At 54.2% G+C, this 16,366-nt stretch overlaps 2 protein-coding genes across 2 annotated transcripts in view; one reads left to right on the top strand and one right to left on the bottom strand.

Moving 5' to 3' along the window:
- The window catches only part of TARBP1 (TAR (HIV-1) RNA binding protein 1), a 37,500-nt gene extending 28,392 nt beyond the window's left edge, over nt 1–9,108 (top strand). The window contains exons 21-30 of the mRNA XM_054712945.1: nt 41–151; nt 1,452–1,601; nt 3,102–3,188; nt 3,588–3,784; nt 4,868–4,949; nt 6,625–6,796; nt 7,476–7,667; nt 7,838–7,962; nt 8,323–8,459; nt 8,728–9,108. Of these exons, the coding sequence (XP_054568920.1) occupies nt 41–151; nt 1,452–1,601; nt 3,102–3,188; nt 3,588–3,784; nt 4,868–4,949; nt 6,625–6,796; nt 7,476–7,667; nt 7,838–7,962; nt 8,323–8,459; nt 8,728–8,893 (1,419 nt within the window). The 3' untranslated portion in view covers nt 8,894–9,108. The remainder of the gene's footprint in view (nt 1–40; nt 152–1,451; nt 1,602–3,101; nt 3,189–3,587; nt 3,785–4,867; nt 4,950–6,624; nt 6,797–7,475; nt 7,668–7,837; nt 7,963–8,322; nt 8,460–8,727) is intronic.
- Nucleotides 9,109–9,604: 496 nt separating this feature from the next.
- On the bottom strand, nt 9,605–15,282 carry LOC103293434 (cytochrome c oxidase assembly factor 6 homolog). Its single transcript, XM_008149777.3, has 3 exons — nt 15,093–15,282; nt 14,097–14,248; nt 9,605–9,925 (listed from the first exon to the last, which is right to left on the bottom strand). The coding sequence occupies exons 2-3, from the start codon at nt 14,235–14,237 to the stop codon at nt 9,830–9,832; spliced, it is 237 nt and encodes a 78-aa protein (XP_008147999.1). The 5' UTR covers nt 14,238–14,248; nt 15,093–15,282; the 3' UTR covers nt 9,605–9,829.
- Nucleotides 15,283–16,366: the final 1,084 nt, after the last annotated feature.

Genomic DNA, 16,366 nt, shown 5'->3' with positions numbered 1-16,366 from the left:
CAGGTTCAGCGAGTGAGTCCATGTTGACCCCCACCCCCAGGAGGCTCTGGTGTCCTCGTCCAGAACGCGGTGCTACGTGAACTCCCAGCAGCACCGAGTGAAGAACCGCGTGTGGCAGGTCCTGCTCGTGCTTTTCCCCCGCTTCGACCAGGTGTGTGTCCCTGCAGTCGGAGCGTAATGGCTCCGTGTGAATGAACGGGGCAGTGGAAACTGTCAGGTTGCTGTTTGAAAACGCGAAGTAATCTGCTGAACACTTACACTTCAGTTCTGAAAATTGAAGTTATTCAGAACATTTTTAACAGACTGCGAAGGCAGTAAGGTGTTGTAGCGTAAGCCAGAAACAGGCTTACCTGGCCCAGTGGCTCTCTTCCTTGCACTATTTCAGTGGAATACTTCAGTGTTTAAAGTTCCATCCATGTGCCATTTGATTAGCCCCCCAGGCCCCTGGTCCCCGGCCGCTGGTTGCTTGGCGGGTGCCTGCTGTGGGCTGTCGGTACTGCGGACACCACAGCGGCCTCATCGAGGAGGTAGTGAAGGTGGAACCCAAACCAGGTCTAACCCAGACGCACCCTCCACTACAGCCCGGCCCGGGGGCTTGAAATGAGCTTTTCTGCTCCTCTTCCACCAGTTAGAACCTCTTCTTTAAAATAAATACACATGACAAATACTTTCACATGAGGAGATGATGCTTTCTGCCTGCTCCTGAGAGATGTTCAGTTACCCAGAGGGAAGTGCGGTTTTGAAGAGAAGGATGGGGCGCGGAGGCGGACTGTGGAGTCAGGGTCTCGGCCAGAAGGACTGGGCAGCTGTGGGGCAGGAGGATGGGCAGTCGTCCAAGGAGATGGGGAGGCCGCCCTGCTCCTGGGCTTCGTCTGCCTCTGCTGACGGGCATCCTGGCCGCAAGTTGTGAGCCCAGGGCACCTCGCACACCTTGATCTGAATTCGGCCGCTTACTAGATCTGTGGCTTGGAGACAGTTACTTACCCTTTCTGAATCTCCTTTTCCCTGTAAAAATACAGAGTAAAAACCTTCCTCACAGAATTGACGTCCAAGTAAAACGTGAATGTCTCAGTAGAAGTTCCTCATCATTATGTCTGTCAACAGATTTTAGGCTGTTGTTTGCAGAGTGGTAGATTCAAGAGTTACTTACAATAAAGCTTTAAGCTGTTGTTTTATTTAGCAGTATTTTTAGCGGCATTTTTAAAGTTAACCAGTTTCAGAATTGCTGAGAGACTAGATCTTAATTATCCCTTCCACAAAAAAAGAATTAATTATGTGATCTGGTAGAGTTGTTAGTGCCACGGTGGTAATTGTATTGTGACATGTAAATGCATCGAGTCAGCATTTTATCCCTTAAATTTAGTTATATGTTAATTACATTTCAGTAAAAATAAATTTAAGACCATTAATAACCATAACACAATTTAATTTGTAAATTTTATTTTTCTCAGAATTTCTTGAATAGAATCATTGACAAGATTTTGCAGGCTGGTTTTATCAACAACCAGGCGTCCATCAAGTATTACATAGAATGGATTATTATACTGATTCTTCATAAGTTTCCTCAGTTTCTTCCGAAGTTCTGGGATTGCTTTTCTTGTGTAAGTAAAGGAGATTTTTCATGTTTTTAAATTAACAAAAGATGTGGACTGTGCTGGGAGATCTGTTTCACTCTAATTAGTTGTTGCTTGAGTCTCAGTTGCCCTGGCCCAGTTGGATTGACATCCTAGGTTGTGTTTTGAATTAACTGAAGAGACAGAAACCTCTGGCTTACCTTGAGAGCTCGCCTGTTATAACAGAATAAAGATGGAAAAGGCTTTGGTTAGTAAGAAGGGCAACAGGTGAGTGCTGCAGTCAGATGTCTGATCTTAGAAATAAGAATGATGAAGAATTAAGTGTACTCCTTACACTTCAAGGAAATTTCCAGTAGGCAAATTTTATTTTTTTAATCTGTTTTTTATAATTTTTAAAAATACATATTTTATTGATTTTTTACAGAGAGGAAGGGAGAGGGATAGAGAGTTAGAAACATCGATGAGAGAGAAACATCCATCAGCTGCCTCCTGCACACCCCCCACTGGGGATGTGCCCGCAACCAAGGTACATGCCCTTGACCGGAATCGAACCTGGGACCCTTCAGTCCACAGGCCGATGCTCTATCCACTGAGCCACACCGGTTTCGGCTCCAGTAGGTAAATTTTAGACGACACCAGAGTAGCAGGCTTTAATGAGAATCTTTAGGTCTCTCTCACCCAATGGAAACAGACGTCGGTTTATTCCATTCTTATTTCATGTCCCTCGTCCACCCTCGTCCTGAGTCATCGCTAAGGAGTTGATACAGGGTCGTGATGGGTGATAGTGCAGGCCTCTGCTCTCAGTCTGCCGTACTCGGTCTCCTTCACCTGGTGCCCCCACAGCTGCTAAAGCCCCTCGTGTCCACCCTCTGTCCATGGAGCTGCCCCTGAGCTCGTCCCTCCTGCAGTCACCCTCACGGTCACAGTCGGGCTCCTGAGAACCCGATTTCCACACCCGAGTCTCCGCCGCCTCCACCCCCGGAGCTGCCGTGTCTGCAGCCTCTTCCAGTCTGTGTGGCTTCTGTCGGTTTAGCGTCACAAAATAATGTTCTTCCCGGTGACGACTGGTGGGAAGGTTTCTGAACCCACTTTCACACTCTCAGCTTTCCATCCTGGACTTTAAAGCCACGGTCCCCGCGGTCCCCTGAACATCGGACCCCGTCCTTGCCACTCCTGCCTCGCTGCCTTGTCCTTCCACTGCCTCTGTGTCTGTTGGTCTTGCTCCCTCTCCACCTGTTCGTTCCCCGACTCCCTCCCCTCCAGCCAGTGCTCACCCTGCAGGCCTCACCCCCACCCCCCCATGGGTGCACCCTCACCCACCACTCACTTCCCAGGAAGTGAGCAATGCCTTCGAGTCGGCAGCCGGCCGTGTGTTGGCATTTGGTTCTAGGAAGTTATTCTCTTTGCTTTTGATCCTATATCCGCCCCTGGGCTGCAGCTGTGAGCGGGAGAGACTGCCCCCTGCTGGCCCCGCAGTGTCGCCCGGCACTATATCCCTGAATGACATTTCATCTGACTTTGTTTCAGGGTGAAGACCATCTTAAAACAAGCATTTGTACATTCTTAGCGGTTTTGTCCCATTGGGACATCATTACTCAAAACCTTACAGAAAAGGTGAGTGTAAATTGTAAGAAGAGTTTAAACTTGACTATCAAAATAGAACTTTTAATATTTGTCCTAATTTTTGTAACTGTAACATTCCTTGTGTCTTCTGCAATTTCTCCCAGTGAATCCAGCTGGCTACAAGCCCGTTGGGCGGGGTACTCTGTACCACATTGTTGGGTCTTTGCCTTGACCGTCAAGTTAGCACGTGGTACAAACAGGACGCTAAGTTATTTCAATGTACACACGTGCTGGAGGGTGGGGAGTACCGCAGGGTCACGCGTGTCCGTCTGTCTAGGGAGGAGGCGGGGAGCCCGGAGCCCGTCTGGGACGCAGTGGTGCCAGGTCTCCCTTGCCGCGGTCATCCAGCCGCGGTCGGTGGCCACTGAAGAATTCCTCTCCTCTTTTCAGACGCTGGCTCTGAAGCAGGCCCTGGTCCTCGCGCTGCAGTGGGGCTTCAGCCACAACTTCAGTGTCCGCCTGTACGCGCTGGTCGCGCTGAACAAAGTCTGGGGCATGTGTAAGACGCTGCAGATGGGGGAGCTGGACGCTCTGGCGTCCGTGATCGAGTCCAGTCTCAGCCAGGTGGAGAGCACGCCGGGAGCAGGGTGAGCACGCGCCGGCAGCCCCTCGGTGAGCAGGACGGCGGCAGGCGGCGCCCCTCGGCTCACTGAGGCCACGTGGGAGCGCAGGGCCGGGCGAGGCGGAGCTGGCGGCCCGTTAGGTGTGCACTGTAATTGCAGTGGGATTGTTGGCGGCTCCCTGACCTTGTAAACTGCTCCTGTGGAGGGAGGGGCGTGACCCGTGTTACAGAGCCCCTCAGGGGAAGCATCACTCCCTGCCGTGCCTCTCAGGCGGTGCCTTACTGCATTGCATTCCTGACCCGCCCCCAGCAGTGCCAGGGCTCACACCACAGACCAGGCAGCAGGAGTCCACAGAGAGGGCTTTGTTCGCACGCTCAGCGCGCACTGATTTACATAAACCGGGGGACAGGGTGGAAGCAGCCGAGGCACACGGAACGGGGACTGGAAAATCCGTGCCTTGGCCTGACGGCCAAGTTAGCACAAACAGGGCGCTCTGAGAGCCAGAGCTGCTCCTGGCGCCCGGCCCGGCCGAGACAGTCCGTGGCCAGACGAGAACCTCCGTCCCCCTTGACAGCTGCGCCAAGAACTCAGACCTGCTCACGTGACACCTGTGGTTTGTGAGAGCTGGTGACAGTTTGGCTGAGTCTTCAGAGCAGAGAAGGGACTTAGGCGATGCCGTTCTCTCCTCAGTGTTTAAGCCGGAGACTGAGGGTCCCACCGACGCCTCCCATTGCTCCCCAGCCCCTCCTCCCGGCATTCCTGTCTGTCAGGTGCTCCAGGTGTCTCTGTCGTGTCAGCTGCCCATCACCTCGGAGGGAGCTCAGGCCTCTGCACCCCTCGAGTGACCCCCCCCTGTTAGGTCAGCCCTGGGTCCACTCTGTGAGTCGTTCTTAGTTGTACGACTTGGATCGAGTTGTTGGTTTTGCATTTCCCTTCAGAAGGCCCAATGTAGGGTCAGTCTCTAAAGCGCTGACCTTGGAGTTAGGGGTGCACAGCTGAGGGTAGAATTCACACGTTCCCCTCCTTTCCGCACTCTGCAGGGGACAAACCAGGCAGGCGTCTGGCGTTCCCCTGCCGTCTGTGCCTCACCCGCGTTGTCGTCCTCAGGAACGCCAAGAAGAACTGGCAGCGCATCCAAGACCATTTCTTTTTTGCGACGTTCCACCCGCTCCGGGACTACTGCCTGGAGGTGAGCACCGGCCGGTGAACGCTCCGGTACCGGCAGCCCCGGCGCTTCCTTTGCCTTCGTGGTTGGGGGCCGACAGTGAGCTCACCTTTCCCCTCACATGCTCCCCCTTAACACGGGGGGTTCTGAGTGTGTCTACGCAGTGAACCTGCTAGTCAGGTCCCTCTCTCAGGCAGCCGGGCCTGTGCACACGGGAGGGCGGTGTTTACCTCGGAACAGAGATCTGTTCTGACGTGAAAAGGAAGTGGGTGAGAACACTCGGCAGGTGAGGTTCTGTTGTAACGAAGCCCCTTGCTAACAAAAGAACGAGAAGATGGACTCTTGTTAATTGCCTTGTCTAGGTCCTGGGGGACTGAACCTGGGTCCAGGTGATACCCCGCCTCCCGAATGGCTCATGTAATTAACTTCAAGAACCACAGACAGGTCTATCACAACTAGTCAGCCAATCAGTTAACTTGATCTCTAAGGGACTAAACTTTGTAGAAATGGCATTACTTTCTCTCTGAATTGAAACATGCGGCCTTCTTTTCCTCTAAAGAACTCGGATGTCTGCGCTACTGTGCAGTCATTCCTCTGGTGGGTCACTAACACGCTGGCCTTTAGGAAAGCTACAGCTCTGTGCATGGAGAGCCGCCACAGAGCATTAACTGCCTCCGCTGCGTCACTGCAGACACTGTCCCGGGTTTTCCAGATACCTGACCGCTCTGATCTGTGTCCTGAGTGCGCAGGCGCCTTGCTCGGCCTTTCTGCTGGGTCCTTAGTGCCTCTTAGCTTACGCCCACCTGCCCGCCTGCCACTCGGTGTTCCCGCAGGATAAGTCCTCGCTTTCCTCTCTCCTGCCTCTCGCGCGTGTTGTGTATTTCACTCTCCACTCCCGATAGGAAGGAACCCTAACTGCAAATGAAGTGAATCTGCACAGACTCCCTCTCATACATGTGTAGCTGTTCTGGTACCCACTCACTATCTACTGCAATCATGATGCTAACTTAAATTTACACAAATGTTGCATGAAGAAAACCATACTCGCTCTAAAGACTTTAATGAAGACTTGCATGTTGATCTAAATTTACTGTTTCATTTTAAAATTGCCTATTCCCTGTGCTTCCGCTTCTTCTGGCCTTTGACCTTGGTGACTTCCTGGTTCTCAGTTCTCATAGGTAAGAAAAAGGACTGTTTATGTGATGACTGAGTTGTGTACCTGTGCAGTTTACAGAACACCTTTTTTCCTGTGCTGCTTTAACCCCGTTTTATCCACTTTACAAACGAGGAGGAGGAAGCCAAGAAAGGCCAAATGGCTCACTAGTGGGAGGGGACGGGAGGACTGGGCACCGGAAGAGCTTGACCTGTTGCTTACGGAGAAGGTGGTGGTCGGTAAACAGCACTTGTCCAAACGCTGCCCAACATCAGTACCGATTCCAGACGCTTTGCCCCATGGAGAGCCCTGGGCTGTGAGCGCATTAGGGACCCGAGTGCGAGGCCTGCTGCTCGCCAGGTGCTTAGACAAGGCGGTCGGACACATGGCAGTGGCTACAAGATAGAAAGGACGTACTCGGACCAGATAGGATAGTTTGGGGAATAGGTTAGTAATAATAAGTTGTACTTGAAACAGTTATGTATTTCTTGGCTTTTTTTGTTGTTTTTAAGAGGGAAAGTTTAGATTTTACAATTTCCTTTTCAGACCATATTTCACATCCTTCCGCGCCTTGCAGGCCTTGTTGAAGACGAGTGGATCGCCATCGACAAGTTTGCCAAGTTCACGGACCTTCCCTCGGGGGCAGGGGCTCATCGCTACCTCTCTGCGACGCAGCTGCGCGAGCTGAGGCCGGGGGACTGGGCTCAGCAGGACGCAGGTGAGAGCGGCTGCAGACCGAGCCGGTGGCTGACAAAGGCTCTTTCACGAGGCCGTGAGCGCGGCTCCCCGGGGAGCAGCAGTGGAACGTGGTGGAACCGCCTGGTACTTTCAGGGCCTCAGCTTCGCTGTGAAAAGCCAGCACCCTCATCTGCTTATGTATCTTTCTTAGAAATCTTGTTAAAGCCCACTGCTTTTCCACTACGTATTTCTGTAAAATAGAGATTTTAAGAAGGGCCAGATTCTGAGTGAAGCCGAGCTCTGGGTTCTAGTCCATCCTCGCTGGTTGGCAGCCACTTCCCACTGTCTCTCTCCCCAGCTCCCAGGCCCACTCCCCGCTGCTCTTCCCTCACAGCCACGAGCCCCGACCCATTTTTAAAGCCACAACTGATCCTAACAGCTGTGTGCCGAGTCTGCATTCTCACCGCCGGCCCACTGGTTCTTGTCCCGAATCCCTAGCCACGGCCCTCGCTGAACTTCCGGTCTCCCTCTGCCCGGCCTCTCCTGGGCGCGGGACGCTCCGCAGCTCTCTCAGCTCCACGCCTCCCGGCTGGACTGACCGTGGCACCCTCCCGGGCCGCTCCTCCTGGCCTCTCGGTGAACTGCTTCCCCGACTTGTGTGACGGAACACAGAACACGCGGGGCCTGGTTTCGACAGGGGCTTCTCCTTTCCTGCCCAGGCGCGCGCTCCGGGGAAGCAGACGAGCAGTCCGCGTGGACAGATGTTCAGAAGAAGATACTCCCGTGGAGACACTCCGCTCCCGACGCAGACCTGGAGCTGCTATTTCAGGATCGTGCTGCCAAGCTCGGCAAGGCCATCGGCCGCTTGATCGTAGTGGCCTCCCTCATCGACAAGCCCACCAACTTGGGAGGTAACCGTGCGTCCGGGGGCTCCCTTAGAATCTGTAGATCCTGCAGCTGGCCGTCAGCGCACGGCCATGTGGGCCGCCGTCTTCCAGGCGTGACCCGCCGCGGGAGGCCAGGATGGGGGGGCACCGTGCGCTCAGCCTCGTGCTGACGGCGGTCCCCGCTTGCTCCGCAGGCCTGTGCCGCACCTGCGAGGTGTTCGGGGCGGCAGCCTTGGTGGTCGGCAGCCTCCAGTGCGTCAGCGACAAGCAGTTCCAGCAGCTCAGCGTCTCGGCGGAGCAGTGGCTGCCTCTGGTGGAGGTGGGTGGCAGGGACTTAGTGGGCGTCGGTGGGCTCCGTCTGGAGTCCTCCACCCTCGTGCATCGGCTCCTCGGCAGGAATTGACAGCAGCCAGTGCTGTTCTCAGGTTCCTTTCTGATCCCTACGTGGCTGTCCTTCCAGAAATCAGTAACGTAGGATTCCTTTCGGGAAAACATGCCTTGCTGGTATAGGCATAGTTTTTACACATTTCTAGGATGTTGGGGGAGTTCTTGGTTATAGTGTCTAATTGTTTTTAAAGACTTTTAAGCAAGCTCAGTCTGGTAGGTGTTTTTAAACTCTGATTTGACTCGTAGCGGGGCTGTGACTGACTGACTTGGTGCTTTTAAAATGGATGTGTAGGTAAAGCCGCCGCAGCTGGCGGCCTACCTGAGGCAGAAGCAGGCGGAAGGCTACACGGTCATCGGCGTGGAGCAGACGGCCCGCAGCACGGCCCTGACCCAGTACTGCTTCCCGGAGAGGTCGCTGCTCCTGCTGGGGTGAGACCTCCTCGCGGCTCAGCTGGAAAACGGCTCGGAAACGTCCGGTTTCCCTGGACTCCCCGCACTCGGCCTGTGACGCTTCTGGAAAGCCCCCCGACTTTTCACTGTTTCTCCTGTGGGGTGGATGGTCGGGTGACCGTGGGACTGCCCCTCACATCTTTTTATCCTTATTTTCCTCGTCACGTAGACCGGCTTCCTTTCTCCCAGGACTAAACCGGGAAAAAGAAAAGCTCAGAAAGTAACCAGTCCTCTCCCTTCCCACCAGAAACGAGCGTGAAGGAATCCCCGCCGGTCTGATCCAGCAGCTGGACGTGTGCGTGGAGATCCCGCAGCAGGGCATCACGCGCTCGCTCAACGTCCACGTGAGCGGAGCCCTGCTCGTCTGGGAGTACAGCCGGCAGCAGCTGCACAGGCGAGGGGCCCCAGCCTGAGGCCCCCTTCCTCTGAGGAGCTGGCGGTGCTAGTGGAACAGCTGGAAAGTATTCGCACAAATGAAACAAGTTCTGGATTTACTAGAATAATTTGTGCATTTTTTCCTTATGCCAAACTTTTTCACGTGCCTTAAACATAGTACGCTAAATTTGTATTGCTTCTTTAGTAAAATGTTTTAAGCAGTTGTGGAAATAAAACTATTTTTAAAAGATCATTTCTTTCCTAGGAACTGTTTTTTTTTTCCTTAGTGAAATAGGTAGGGATCCAGTGTGCAGCTGAATAGAAGTGAGAGAGGACAGCCTTACCTTGTTACTGATTTTGGGGAAAAACATTCCTTGGGCCAGCATTGAGTGTATTAGCTATTACTTTAGCTTATAGTTCAAGTTCTTCCCTTCACGATGCTTGGTGTGTGCGCTATTCAAATGCTAACTCCTAGGACACATGACAACCTGCTTTAGTTATAGCATCTGCCCACTGCCTTCCGCTAACCCAGTGGTCGGCAAACTTCATTAGTCAACAGAGCCAAATAGCAACAGTACAATGATTGAAATTTCTTTGGAGAGCCACATTTTTTCAACTTAAACTATACAGGTAGGTAGATTGTTATTACCTTAATTAGGGTACTCCTAAGCTGGCCTTTACTAAAACTCAAGGGGCCAAAGAGCCGCAGTTTGCTGACCACTGCTCTAACCAAAAAAAATAGGCACATGTATTTTCATAACAGGCTTTAATTCTTAAAATAGATTTCTTACTAAATTAAAACTGAGCATGTCTCATACCACTATTTCAGTTCTCCGCTGTCTGATCATTTTCATTATTAAAAGTCACATGTGCAGAAGTGCTGATGTTTACCATGACTTGAGCTGCCCTAGTCCATGGAGCACGTGGAAATGTCCGGAAAGAAGAGTCCGCCTTTCGGGGAGGCCGGGAACAGCCTACGACTTGGCTGTGGTGTTTGAAGGCTGGAACTGTCCGGCTTCAAATTTTTCTTTAAATTTTAAGTAGTCTCTTCTTTTGTCAAAATATTTTATCTGTTGAGAAAAAGGGGTTTGAAACAAGGTCAGGTTATGCAGCTTGGATAAACAAAAGTACAGATTTAAATGTAACAGGTTATAGTCAATATAAATTGTATAAGCAGCCTGAGTCATTTATATCCTAGAACCATTTCAAAGCAGTACATTTGATTATAAAAGTCTGGGAAAAGGATGTAGACCATAAGTCACAACCCTTTTGGGTTACAGACCCTACTGAGCCCTTGAATAAGCAATCAAAATCAATCAGGAAATAAACTACCATGAGACAAATGAAAATGAAAACACAACTTTGCAAATTTTATGGCTGCAGCAACAGCAGTTCATAGCTATGCAGGCCCACCTCCAGAAACAAGAAACATCCCAAACAAGCCGAGTTTCTAAAGGAACCAGAAAAAGAACACCCCCCACCCCCCGCCGCAAATAGAAAAGATGAATGAAACTTAGAGCTGGTTCTTTTAAAAGACAAAATGGACAAACCTTTAGCCAAAAAAGACCCCAAATAAAATCGTAAATGACAGTTACAAACGACACCACAGAAATATGAAACATTAAGGATGCCAACCAATTCCATTTTTCTAGCAGCCTATAACCTCCCAGGACTGAACCAGGAGAAAGACTTGAGCAGCCGTCACTAGCAGTGAAGTTAAGGTGGTAATCAAACATCTCCCAGCAAGCACAGGGCCGGGGCCAGACCGCTCCACAGGTGAATTCTACCAAGCATTTAAAGAATTAATCCCTATCCTTAAATGATTTTTTAAAAAATCGAAGAGGAAGGAATGCCCCCTCAATCATTCTAGGAAGCCAGCATTGCTCTGACACCCACACCAGATACAGACGTGACAAAGAAAATTACAGGCCAATATCGCTGACCAGACAATCCTCAACGAAATATGAGCCGGCTGGATTCAGCAATGCAAGACTTAGGGCCTGGCCAGTGTGGCTCAGTGGCAGCGGTGACGCGGAGGATGAAGGGCAGGGGACACGGACCCTGCACTCGGGGCCTGTTAGCTGTGACCAGGGCGCAGGATGGTGACGCCTCCGGGTGGCAGTGGCCTGGGAGCACGGAGAGCACAGGAAAGAAGCCGCTGGCCGCTGTACAAACAGAAATTCACCAGGCAGAGCACAGAGCCCCCGAAAGCAGGGGAGCGGGAGGGTGTAGAGCCAGGGCTGGAGGAGGCAGTGGGTGTGAGGAGGGGAGGGGACTGTGGCCCAGAGCCCCTGAAAGCAGGGGAGCGGGAGGGTGTAGAGCCAGGGCTGGAGGAGGCAGTGGGTGTGGGGAGGGGAGGGGGTGTGGCCCAGAGCCCCTGAAAGCAGGGGAGCGGGAGGGTGTACAGCCAGGGCTGGAGGAGGCAGTGGGTGTGGGGAGGGGAGGGGGTGTGGCCCAGAGCCCCTGAAAGCAGGGGAGCGGGAGGGTGTAGAGCCAGGGCTGGAGGAGGCAGTGGGTGGGGGGAGGGGAGGGGAGTGTGGCCCAGAGCCCCCGAAAGCAGGGGAGCGGGAGGGTCTACAGCCAGGGCTGGAGGAGGCAGTGGGGGTCGGCCGGCAGTGCACCCGACCACAAGGCAGCGCTGTGATTCCTGATGGTCCTCATCCACCAGACTTCACCTGCGAGCCCCAGCGCTTTCAAAACAAGTTTGGGGTCTCTTTCCAGCCACAGGTGAGGCTGGGACACAGCCTTTTGTTTTTTAAAATCTCCACCTGATGCTAACATGCAGCCTGCGCGGAAAATTATGGCTGGACTGTCAGGGGTCTCCTGGGAAAATGTGGGGGTGGACCCCCCAGGACCCTGCTCTTCACCTACATCAGTCCTGCCTCCCGGGACCAGGTCCTTCCGTCCTCAGTCCCCTGCTGTGCTCAGTGACCACAGGTGGGCGGAGAGCAGGGCGAAGGGGCGCATGGGCAGTAAAAAGCAATCAGGTGTGCCGTCAGCCCAAACCCTGCAGTTTTCACCTCCGCCTAAGCCAGGAGCTCCTCTCAGTGAATCCCTCTAGGCCGCGGTGGGCAAACTCATTAGTCCACAGAGCCAAATATCAACAGGACAACGATGGACATTTCTTTGGAGAGCCACATTTTTTAAACTTAAACTTCTTCTAACGCCACTTCTTCAAAATAGACTCGCCCAGGCCGTGGTCTTTTGTGGAAGAGCCACACTCAAGGGGCCAAAGAGCTGCATGTGACTCGCGAGCCGCCGTTTGCCCACCACGGCTCTAGGGCAGTGGTCGGCATACTCATTAGTCAACAGAGCCAAATATCAATAGTTCAACGATTGAAATTTCTTTTGAGAGCAGAAAACAGACTTCTGCGCATGGGCCACGAAGTTTCAATCGCACTGTACGTGCGCGCTCGCACGTGGTATTTTGTGGAAGAGCCACACTCAAGGGGCCAAAGAGCCGCATGTGGCTCACGAGCTGCAGTTTGCCGACCACTACCAGTGGTTCTCAACCTTTCTAATGCCACGACCCTTTAATACAGTTCATGTTGTGGTGACCCCCAACCTCCGATGGTCTTAGGCTCTACAGCAGCTCCTGGGGCGACCCACAGGTTGAGAACCGCTAGCAGGGTCGCCTAAGACCATCGGAAAGCACAGATATTTACATAACGACTCATTAACAGTAGCAACATTACAGTTATGAAGTAGCAACGAAAATAATGTTATGGTTGGAACTGTACTAAAGGGTCGCGGCATTAGAAAGGTTGAGAACCAAGGGGAATAACCGGAAATGCATTTTGGGGGGCCAAAATCATTGCCTAATCTAACCGGCAAGCCCCACACAGACCAGTTTTCAGCTTATATGTCGTTACACATTGGACCTTCATAGTAAGTCCACGAGACGGGGTGTGTCCTGCTGGTTTCACAGACGAAGAGGTCCCCCAAGGCAACCTCTGTCCACGGAGTCCACTCCCAGCCTGGCCCCAGCAGGACCCCACCCTCCATCACCCCCGTGGTCTCCTTCAAGCCTCAGGCTCCTCTCCAAAAACCAGAGGAGTGAGACGTGAAGACCCTAAAGCCGCTCCACCTCTAAAGCCACCTGTTCGCAAACCACCTGGGACGGGAGCAGCACCCGCCGTGACCAAGCACAGAGATCAGTTCCGATCCTCCGGCGGCCGCTCGGACCAGCACAGAGCACGGGGCCTCCACGCTCTGAGCTTCAGCTGCCACCTCCGAGTTGCAGCATCAGCACTCATTTCTTATTTTATGGTGTGTTTTTCTCATTGATTTCAGAAACAGGAAGAGCGAGGGATAGAAACATCCAGGATGAGAATCACCCACCGGCTGCCTCCTGCACGCTCCTTCCGCCTCCCGCTCCCCCAGCGGGGGATCGAGCCCAAAACCCCGCATGTGCCCTGACTGGGAATCTAACCGTGACCTCCTGGTTCAGTGGTCGGCAAACTCATGAGTCCACAGAGCCAAGTATCAACAGGACAACGATTGAAATTTCTTGGAGAGCCAAATTTTTTTAAACGTAAACTTCTTCTAACGCCACTTCTTCAACATAGACTCGCCCAGGCCGTGGTATTTTGTGGAAGAGCCACACTCAAGGGGCCGAAGAGCCGCATGTGGCTCGCGAGCCGCAGTGTGCCCACCACTGTCCTGGTTCATCGGTCGACGCTCACCACTGAGCAACACCGGCCGGGCGCAACAGCACTCAGAGGGCATTAACAGAAGGCGCGCCCCCCTTACACACAAGATCACCAGTGGGCTCAATGCTGGTCCCTTCCACAGCCCCTGCCTCCTAAGGACCCGCGGGGCAGGGCGGGGGGGGGGGCCTGTCAGGGAGGCAGTGGGGTCAGAACCGGCCCCATGCACATCTCCATTACATGTTGGGTTCTAGAACGCGGTGGTTTTGGGGTGGGCACCTGGGCGTGCGTTCTTTGTGAGGGCAGCGCCCGGCCAATGAGTGTGCCTCCTCTGGCCCCGCAGGCGGTTCCCGGAGAAGTCTACCGATGTCGCGGGTTGGGTTTTGGGGGGCCACGTTCACGTGTGCGTTTCGTTTTTCCCATGATCCTTCAGGGGGCATTTTCCGAAGGTCAGCCTGATGCGAGCCACCACGCCAGCACCTCCTCTCACAGCCTCCATCCAACTCAGCACCTTCTTCCCCCCGCCCGCCCCCCAACTCGCGTGCACAACCTCCCAGGCAGAGAGAACCCGGTCCGCGGGCGCGGCGCTCACCCACTGCTGGGGGCAGCTGGCTTCGAAGGAGCGTCGCAGCGTCTGGCACGGGCCGGCGTCCTCGTGCTCGTCCAGGCACTTCCAGTACTCGTCCCGGGCGCCCCAGCACGCCTGCCTCTCCTTCATGGACGGCGCCGCCATCCCGCGGGCTCCTGCCGGCCAAGCCACACGGGTCAGGACCGAGGCCAGGAAAGCACTGCGCTTCCCACCGGCCCGGCTTTTCTAAGTTACGCCTAGATATTTATTTTATTTTATTATTTTTAAAAAATATATTTTATTGCTTTTTTACAGAGAGGAAGGGAAAGGGAGAGGGATAGAGAGTTAGAAACATGGATGAGAGAGAAACATTGATCCGCTGCCTCCTGCACAGCCCCCACTGGGGATGTGACCGGAATCGAACCTGGGACCTTTCAGTCCGTAGGCCGATGCTCTATTCACTGAGCCAAACCGGCTAGGGCTATTTTATTTTTTTTAATTTTTAAAAACTTTTTACTGATGTCAGAGAGGAAGGGAGAGGGAGAGAGAGAGAGGAGAGAGAATCATGGATCGGCCGCCTCCTGCACGCCCCCTGCTGGGGATGGAGCCCACAACCCGGGCACGTGCCCTGATGGGGAATTGAACCTTGACCTCCTGGTTCGTAGGTCAATGCTCAAGCCCTGCGCCGGCCGGGCGGCCGGAGGTGCAGCTGAAAGCAATCAGCCTGCATCGCCCGCACCAGAGCAGCCGACCGCGGGCGGCGGGCTAAGGGGGGGCCCGGGTCAGCGCCACGCCCCCGTGGTCACGGTCACGGAGGGGCGCTCTCTCACATTCTCCAGCCAGTTTCCCCGTCGATAACACGGGGGGCAGCGGCGCCCCCTTTCCCAGGCGCTGTTCGCACCACCCTACGCTCCCTCCAAATGAAAACAACCCGCGGGACGCGGCGTGCCCACGAGGGGCCGCAGCTCGCGAGGGTCGGCGACCTCCTCGGCCCACCCCGCCGGCCGACAGCAAACTTGCCTCTCCGTCCGCTCCGAGGGAAGAAAGGGCCACGCCGTCCGCACCCGGGAGCAGGACGCGGGCCGGGTCCCGGCGCCGCAGGGGTCACGCCGCCCCGCGGGCTGAGCTCAGGCACGTAGACCTCGGCACCACCTGCCAGCAATTCACCCGGCGGAGTCGCCGGCCTCGTACTGACCCTCACGGGCCGCCGTCGACGTGCCAGGGGGCGGGACTTCCGGCTCCGCGCGCTCACCTGGGGCGGGATTTCCGCCCTGTTGGGCGAGGGGGCGGTGCCTGGGACTAGGCGGTGATCCTTTGGCTCCGCCCAGCGGCCTGGGTCACGTGTGTCTGGTCCCGCCCCCTCCGCAGGTTCCGGCTGGGACGCACTAGGCTCCTTTCTTTCCCGGATCTGAAACGCTCAGTCTCGCCTTCCGCCACCCGGAAGGTTTAGGCGCGGGCACTGACTCGCGACCCCGCGGCCACGTGGGACCAGTACCGGCGGGAGGAGGGCGGGGCTGAGCGTGCACCAGCTGTGCACGTTCGATTCCTCCCTTGTCAGATTTTTTAAAAATGCGGATTTTTTTATATACATATATTTTTTTTTAAATTTCAGAGAGGAAGGGAGAGGGAGAGAGAAACATCAATGATGAGAGAGAATCATGGATCAGCTGCCTCCTGCACGCCCCATCCTGGGGATCCAGCCCGCAGGCCAGGCATGTGCCCTGACCAGGAATCGAACCCTGAACTCCTGGTTCATAGGTCGCCGCTCAACCACTGAGCCACACCGGCCGGTCCAGCGCTGTGTCCTTGATGTCACCGTGCCGAGCACGCTCAGGGCTTGTTTTCTGGAGGCCCGTGTGCCTGCCTTTCACTCCGCGGAAATCAAATCTGTCTCTAGGGTCAGAATTGTCTTTCCTTCCCCAAGTCGGGTGGATGTGGGTGCCTTGCAGGGAGAGAAAGCGTAAGGACGGCAAGGAAGTCAGAGCTGGTGTGCTGGGAACGTCACCCCGTCGCCATCAAGACAACGACACGCTTCTTTTTAAACCGTTTATTCATCTGTTTGGCCCCACAGGTCATGGAAACGGAGAGTAATAATTGGCTAAAAAGTTACGGTTCCCCAGGGCCCCCGTGCCCCTACGCACCTTTGGTGGGTTATGACAACATTTTCAAAATAAGGCTTCCCTTTCGTATGTAACAATGTAAACTTCAAAAAATAGTAAACTCTTTTAAACCCCCCTGGTCCCTCTTCAACAGGTCCATCACAGATAGAATTTCCTGGCGGAGCTAACCGGTGG

This window comes from Eptesicus fuscus, chromosome 24 (genome assembly GCF_027574615.1).
Source record: "Eptesicus fuscus isolate TK198812 chromosome 24, DD_ASM_mEF_20220401, whole genome shotgun sequence".
In the NCBI taxonomy this organism is placed as follows: Eukaryota; Metazoa; Chordata; class Mammalia; order Chiroptera; family Vespertilionidae; genus Eptesicus; species Eptesicus fuscus.
The sequence above is the reverse complement of the archived record's forward strand: the minus strand, read 5'-3'. Positions and strand labels throughout refer to the sequence as shown.

Excerpts from the sequence above, each read along its gene's own strand:
- LOC103293434 (XM_008149777.3), bottom strand. The coding sequence starts at position 14,237 with ATGGCGGCGCCGTCCATGAAGGAGAGGCAGGCGTGCTGGGGCGCCCGG. Across the intron at positions 9,926-14,096 it reads CCAGCTGCCCCCAGCAGTGG|ATAAAATATTTTGACAAAAG; the intron begins GTGAGCGCCGCG and ends TTTTCTCAACAG.